At 41.0% G+C, this 8,319-nt stretch overlaps 1 protein-coding gene across 2 annotated transcripts in view; it reads right to left on the reverse strand.

Annotated features, from left to right (window-relative positions):
* The window catches only part of LOC115917582 (ras-related protein Rab-10-like), a 33,138-nt gene extending 25,636 nt beyond the window's left edge, over window positions 1-7,502 (reverse strand). For both annotated transcript variants that reach the window (XM_030971738.1, XM_030971737.1), the window contains exons 1-2: window positions 7,315-7,502; window positions 1,266-1,326 (exon numbers count right to left, since the gene is read on the reverse strand). In XM_030971738.1, coding sequence (XP_030827598.1) covers window positions 1,266-1,326; window positions 7,315-7,474 — 221 coding nt within the window. In that variant the 5' untranslated portion in view covers window positions 7,475-7,502. The remainder of the gene's footprint in view (window positions 1-1,265; window positions 1,327-7,314) is intronic.
* Between the last annotated feature and the right edge of the window lie 817 nt (window positions 7,503-8,319).

Below are 8,319 nucleotides of genomic sequence, written 5' to 3' on the forward strand. Positions count from 1 at the left end.
TGGAAGGCAGAGCAGCAGAAAGGGAGCTGGGGGTCCTGGTCACTGGCAATTTGAACATGAGTCAGCAGTGCCCTGGCAGCTGGGAGGGCCAAGCATGTCCTGGGGTGCATCAGGCACAGCAGCACCAGCCAGGCACGGGAGGGGATTGTCCTGCTCTGCTCTGCCCTGGGGCAGCCTCACCTCAAGTGCTGGGGGCAGTTTTGGGTACCACAATATAAAAAAGGCATTAAGCTCTTAGAGAGCATCCAAAGGTGGGCCATGATAATAGGGGAAGCTGTACAAGGAGTGCCTGAGGTCACTTGGTTTGCTCAGCCTGGAGGAGACTGAAGGGAGACTTCATTGCAGTCTACAACTTCCTCACAAGGTCAAGCAGAGGGGCAGGTACTGACCTCCTCACTCTCATGACCAGTGCCAGGACTTGAGGACATGGCCTGAAGCTTAGTCAGGGGCAGGTAGGCTGGCTATCAGGAAAAGGTTTTTCACCCAGAGAAAAACCTTTCTCACCCATAGACCATGACAAAAGTTCAAGAAGCATTTGAACAATGTTCTCAGGCACATGGTGTGATTCTTGGTGCCCTGTGCAAGGCCAGAAGCCAGACTCAATGATCCTGACAGGTCTCTTACAACTCAGCATATTCTATGATTCTATGAATTATACCTTAATAAAACTCTAAACAAGCCGCTATTATTTTAGCATTAAAGCCTGAGATGAAATAAGTGCAGATCCAATACCGGTCAGATAATACATACACAGATTTACTCCTTGACAAGTAAAATACGGGTATATAGAGATAATCTTCAGTACTAGATGCCTGGAGAGCAAGGTGTCAGAAGCCCTACATAACCTTCAGAAAAATTTCAAAACCAAAAATAGTGCACGTTCCCAAAGATTCATCTTATCAAAAGTAATTTCTGTTGGTGACCCTTTTGAACATACATTTGATGGGTAATGAAATGTAACATCTTCTTGCTTTGTCACTTTCCTCAATGTTCCTACACAATTAAATACACTTCACAGGGATCACAGATCTGCACTTATTTGTATGCTGCAAGTTTTATTGCTAATGCAACCTGGTGACAGCCCTCTTTTTAATGTACATTAGTTGATGCAAAAAAATATACTCTCCCAGGTTAAATTCAAATTTTAAAATTTTCTAGTAGGAGCACCTGCACATTATGAAGATACACAATTCAAAGTAGATGAGATTTTTCATGTCATAACACAATTTAGTTGGTTTTCTTTTGTGATACTAATTAAAACTTACCATATTTGAAGTTTCACTCTTGTATCATTAAACATTATGGGCTTTACTTTAAAATCAATGCCTAGAAGAAAAAAGGAAAATCTGTAACATTTCTCATAGTAACATGGATTCTCTTTGAAGATGATTGTTTCTCAGCTCTAGTTATCATGCAATTTCAAACAGAAAGTGAAAAGGAACAATACCATAGAAAGAATAACTAGCCAACCACATAGACTCAAAATGGAAGCTTTAAAAGGAAATTATTCACTGCTGAGTGCCAATACATTGCACAAATACAATACAAAGCAATGCCAATACCAAGCAAAGAAAGGGCAGGTCAAAGCAAAGGTGAAGATACTCTGAAACTACAATTAAGTATTACCATGGATTAGCAAGGGACATGACAGCAGTTTCATGGCCTATGCCCAACAGTACATTGTGCAAATACACGGATGATTTTCAAGAGCATGGCAGCTATGAGTGGGAAGATAAAAATGCTTACAAAGCAGCTGTCACATGTGCAACAAAATTTTTCTGTCCTTACTTCCAAATTCCTAAAAAATATCCAGGTGCACATGAGCAGAAACAGGACTTGCCTGTACACATTAAGTGCAAAGACAAACATACATGGGATTTAATTCGAAATGAAGAGGACTGGCTCTACAGCCTAAATCAGATCCAGAAAGCTAAAAGCAAGCATTAACACTTAAAATCAATGCAGAATGTTGTCTTTACGTACACTACAGATCCTTCCTCAAAGGTATTTTCCTTATGATTTATAGTGTTTTCCTTTATTAGTACTCCAGATGTGTTAGATGATACCCAGATTTATGAGCTGTTGAAGTTCCAGTTCTAAAATTAGAATCTGCCAGCTATCAACTGCTATCTTAGAGTGACATATTTTTGCAGAGTAAAGCATTGTTTCCCCTATTACTTCATTGTCTGAAATACCATTTGATAATACCATTTGATACCATTTTGTCCCCCACTGAAAAACAATTAGGCTCTTTTTGTCAATTATAGTAAATTAAGTTGAGGTAACATTGTGACAGCCAACCATACTGTATGGGCAAATTTCCATAAGATCAAATTTGAGCTACTTAGAATGACAGTGCCTCTTCAGCAGTAATAATGTCATTTGAAGGAACCAAACAGATTGAAAAATCACAAAAATTTTAAGTTAATACCACTGAACTGATTTCTGTAAGAATATGCATGCCAAATTACTTTATCAAAGAAAAGCACCCACGGCAGCAAACCAAAAATGGAGAAGAAATGCTCCCTTCCTTTGTACTGACAGATGTATTGTGCACAAAATTTTGACAAGTACACTCTCACATGCATGCACTCACATGCACTTTCAATGCTATTACCATTTTTTTGTGTGTATGTGGTAAGGGAGTTGAGGTGGATTTTAAAAATTATTATGATAATCATGTCCTTCACTTGATGAATTTTCATTGAAGCTTCAATGAAAAGGAAAGATGAAATAATATAATTGGTATTGGTAATTAGTATTACACAAAGCTTCCTTGATGGAATTAATATTGTCAGAAGGAAATGTGATTTAAGTAAAATTTGCTCATGTAAGGTGAAATTCCAACGTGATGGAAAACATTTGCTCCTGAAATTCACACAGTTTTGTTTAATTATCTGTATAATTTTCTACAATTGATGTTCAAGCAGTTGAGAGGGACAGAGTATACACTGGGAGGCTGGAATTTCACTTAGAAATGGTGCATTGGGAGCACAGCAAAAAATTATATTCCAGACAAGGATTACCAGAACTATAGGGAAAAGTTCTTAGTTGATGTACATTTTAATAATAAATTGCTATAAGCTTTTAAAAAAAAATTGTAAAAAGGGAAGCAGAGTGCTGAATCAGACTAAAACTTAATCTAAATTAAAATCAGGCATATTGACTTCTTAAGTCAACTTCAAAATTTATTGACCTAAAAGGTCAATGAATGTTAGTGAAAAACAGAAGTCAATATGTTCTGCATGCATGAATTGTTCATGTCTTTATATGAAATTTCCAGCAAACTTAGCAAATTGGAAAGACAGAAAAGAAAAATGAGATACACAATGCCAAAGACAGCTCATGGATTTCAGGTGCTTTTAAGGCCTACCTGGTATACAACCTGATCAACATAACAAAGCAAGCATTGATTACAGCTCTTGAGATAAATGTTATTGGAATGCAACAGCATGTACTTGCTTCTTTTAAGCTGTCAAATAAAACCAAGAAGGAGGATGCTGGTTGCAAGCTCTAATTCTGGTTGTTATTTCCAACTTTTATAGCCATGAAAATTTATTTTCCTTATATTCCAAAGAGTAAATAATGCCCATATTATCACTGAGGCACCTTAAAGACAATTAAGTCTAAAAAGCATAAAAATAGTCAGCCACAGGGTAATTCAGCTATGAAATTCCCCTCTCTTCCCTCCCTTTGTCCATCTGCAGAAGTCCTCTTCAAAGAGATCTTTTGCAGCTGGCCTGGAAAATTACACACACTTTGCACCCAAACAGAGTTGGTGGGTTCCTGATAGAAAATGCTCAAAAACATATATCTATCCAAAGAAAATGCAAGTTTGAGCAGCTTAGCAGGACACAACAGTGAAAGCACGGACAGAGGGTGGTGAACGCCCCTGTGCAGGTTCTACCCAGCCCATGGCATATCATACAGCATCTTCAACTCCAGGAACTGGGAAACAGCTCCTAGCAGCTCCTGTGCCCAAACTGGGCAAGTGCCCAGTGAGATGTGGTGGGTTGAGTTTCCACTGTTACTCCTAACCAATATTTAACCCCTCCTAGTTGCTGGTGCATTACTTGCATCAGATTCTTTTCTGAACACGTCAAGCAATGCCTGAAGCAGAGAGGTGTCTGAGCAGTCACAAGTACTGATAATTCCTGGTTTGCTGAGAAAAGCAACTCATGGGATAAGATGGTTTGTTAGGAAAACAAGAGTGACAAAAATATCCAATTTTGCTAAAAAAAAATTAAGATGTGGATTGCTACTGATGTTTTTAACACAAGACACATTTACCTTCAATATGGTTCATTTTTGTTGATTACTTTATTCCCTTCTAAAATAAATATCAGGGAATCTACATAGACTTTTAAATCCTAATGTTGAAGTTGCACCACTTTCAACTATGACAGATTTGGGAGGACTCACAGCTCTGCAGAAATGTTTCTCACAGAAAACACATGTGCTGAAGGACCCCAGCGACCATAACACAGCAAAATAACCTCACAGCCTGTGAGATCACAGTTCTGTTCACTGGTATACAAGGAGGTTCTTCTGTTCATAAACCTCTATGAATTTATAAGCAATACTATTGTTTAAACAAAACCATTTATTCTTTATAATCTATTCATAATACAATGCATCCACCTTATGATGCATGCAAGTTTAATTAGAAAACTATAACTGCTGATAATTTTTCCAAACTATGTCATTGAAGAGGAGGAAGGGCACCTAGCCTTGAGTATTTAAGTGCTGCATTAAAATCTTTCAATGAAAATTTACAGTGGATGTATTTTTTGCATTTTCTCATAGAATACATAATTTTAGAAACTACCAGAGCCTACTACAAAATGCTTGTCTGGTTTTTTCCCCCCTGTAATAACACTAGGATCTCTCCTCGTAACACAAATCTGTGATTCTTGATGACATAGAAATGAGACTTTCAACAACCTTTTAACTTCTGTGCCTATGACCCTCTGCCACCAAGGAAGGGGATGGCACATGATTTTGCCAGGGAACTCAGGAAGTTGCAAGACTGCACAGTCAGGATAATCTTCCCTCTACTCAAATCACTGTTTCAACTGGACAAGTAAGGTGAAAAATCATCTGACAGCAGCTGAGCATTTAATAGGTTTTACAACAGAAAGGAATCATTTGACGGAGTTTGTATGAAACAGGCATCCAGATAAAACTAGTTATTTGTTCTGATGGTATCAACAGTGAGGAAGGAGACAGCACAAACTGAGAAAACACTATGTGTCTTCTTCCTTTCCAACACTAGGAGCCACAATCTCTAGGGCATCCTCTCCATTGCAGCTGTCTCAATGAAGAAGGAACCTTCCACTTCCAACATTACTCTTTCGGAAGACACCACTCATAATCCCATTTGTTTTCAAAGTCCAAGCTCTAAAACGCATAGTAAAATGGAATTAAATGTAACACAGTATTTCAGAAATAACTTTAAAAACACATTCAGGTAACAAATACCATGTTTGGATTATTCATTTATATTACAGATAAGCACTTTTTAAAAAAAGTTTTTACATATCTCAATAATAGGTGTCACTAATGAAACTAAAGAGATTAATCTTTGTCCATAAACTGTCACAAAAACTGTTATCTTCACTATTCCTTGAAATAGTTCAAGTCACAACTTGGGAAATATATACTTAATAGCATAGAAAATTTCTTTGAGTCTGCAGTGGACTAAATCAGGTGTAAAAGAAATTATGTCTCAAAATACTAAATAACCTCATGGTCAGGAATCTCAATAGAAACCACATCAACAAAGCTGTTATTTATTTTTACAGCCATTCTTTGGGGTTTCTTGCTAAGCCTGGCAACAAGTTGCCCATTATTAGGATCAATTTCCTGACTTTACTGTTGTGTTCTTCCCTCTTTGTCTGTGCTGGTTTCAGAAACTGCTTTGTAAGAAAGGGCAAGAAAATAAAAAGTGGTTAAAGTTCAGCCATTCTTATGTGGGCAGGTCAAGTCATCTTGTGTACATTAAGTATTCCCTGGACTAACTACTGCCAGAGCTACTGTCTGGTATTTAATTCCACTATGCCAACTCCTTCCAGATTGAAAGATGTGTAAATGAACCATGCATATTCCAAATACAGTAATACACAATCTCATGGCATAATTTAGTTTTCTCTTCAAAATCAAATCAAATCAAATAAAAGAAACAGTATTCTTACACACTGTTCTTAAACTCTAAAAAAAATTAAAATTTCCCAATGAGGATGTGGGAAAATGTCCACAGCAAATCAAACCACTATGCCTACATAACACATCTTCATGCTGGAGACAAGGATTTCAGCATGTGGACAGTCATCCTGCCATTCCCTATGGCACTGTGAGCCTGGCAGTGCCAAGGCAGGGGGGAGCTCCCCATCACCCATCAGCTGCAGCGTGCGGTACCAGTGCAGAACTGACTTGGTCTGGCAGGGTTAATGATTTCCATCATAGCAACAGCTCTGCTTTAATCATCATGCACACTGCTAACTACAGTAGAAGATATCCTTAAACTATTAAATTTAAAACCACAAAGTTAAAGCACTTTCTAGCCTGACATATTGATTAACTGGGCTTTTTACTGACATCTGACAGCTCTCTGAGGTTGGTACCTGCAAGGAGGCTGTAGCCAGGTGGGGACGGGCCTCTTCTCTCAGGCTACAAGTGACAGAAGAAGAGAAATTAGCCTCAAGCTGTGCCAGGAAAGGTTTAGGTTGGACATTACAAACAATTTCTTCACAGAAAGTGTGAGTACACATTGGGATGGGCTGCCCAGGGAGGCGGTGGAGTCACCCTGGGGGTGTTTAACTCTGGTTGTTATTTCCAACTTTTCACTGAAAGTTCTGTTTGACATGGCAGTTCGGTCACAGGTTGGACTCGATGATCTCAGAGGTCATTTCCAACCTAGCTGATCTGGGGTTCTGTACTGTTTTCTCTGCACCTGCACCGATGTACAGCAGCAGGGCCTCAGTGGGCAGTAAGACGGAACAAGTCTTCACAAGTTTACCCCAGGAGCAGGCTCCCAATGCCCAGACAAGCAGCAAGGACAGCGTAACAAGCCAGCTCTTTGCAGTGGCTCTGGAGCCAGCGTGACACAAGTCCTGACACCCCGGCAAAGGTTTAAACTGCTGGACGCGGCTGCAGACCCGCACGGCTCAGCAGAGGGAGGTTCGACATCTCCCAGCCCGGCAGAGCCGCGCTGAGAGCGCCGGTCCGGCCGTGTGCGAGCCGCGGGCACCGGGAGGGGAGCGCGAGGGGCGGCAGCGAGGCGGGCGGAGGCGCAGGGAACAGGCGGGCACTCACCGATCGTGGCCATGTACGAAGTGGCGGGAGAGCCGGCGGGAGGCGAGCCAGGCTCCGTGTACCTGCGCACGATGGAAGACTTCCCCACGCAGGACTCTCCGGCCATGACGATTTTCACCAGCAGCGGCCGCGCCTCCGCGGCCGGCCCCAGCCCCGCCATGGCGGGCGCCGAGTGCCGGCCGGGCCGGGCCGCGCCGGGGCGGGGCGGGAGCGGGCCCGGAGACTCCTCGGCGCCAGCCGCTGTCCCGAGCCCGCGTTATGAAATTATGCAAAGATACACCTTTTTTTGTTTGTTTTTTAAAGAAGTTTCATCACCACGGAGGAAGCGGGGAACTTTCACAACCCTCATGACGCTTCCCCGTGAAGTACAGAAATAAACAGGCTGGTTTCACATTGTTTCCTAGCGTTAGGTCAGAGGCGGAGGAAACAGGTTTTAAGAATTTCCTCTTTTTCACTTTTAATTTATTGTTATCTGACAGTCAAAGTGACCTGTAACACACACACACACAAACCCAAACCAAAACCCCCCATATCAACAGTGTAGGTTTGCTGCATGTGTGTCTGGATGTTTTTTTGCCAGAATCCTACATTGTCGAAATTATAAGGCCGTGGCCATTTGCCAGCATGCACACGGAACTCATCCAGTGTCATAAATTTAGGAACAGGATATATTTGAATGAAAAGTGCTAACGTATGTTTGCAAATATTTGTGTCTATCTAGGCCTGCAATGACTTCCCATGGGATTTCACATTGTCACCTTCAACCCTTCAAGCAACAATTTGATGGCTTTATGTATCACACCTGTAGATGTGACCATTTATGACTCAGTGAGATCCACCTAGCATGATTCAGAATGACAAAATCAGGACCATCAAGGTTGGAAGAGCCCTTTGGGATCATCCAGTCCTGTCATCAACCCAGCACTGCCACTGTAACCCCTAAACCACTAAACTATATCACCAGCACCAGATACAGACGCCTCTTAAATACCTCCAGGGATGCTG

Source organism: Camarhynchus parvulus, chromosome 2, assembly GCF_901933205.1.
Source record: "Camarhynchus parvulus chromosome 2, STF_HiC, whole genome shotgun sequence".
NCBI lineage: Eukaryota > Metazoa > Chordata > Aves > Passeriformes > Thraupidae > Camarhynchus > Camarhynchus parvulus.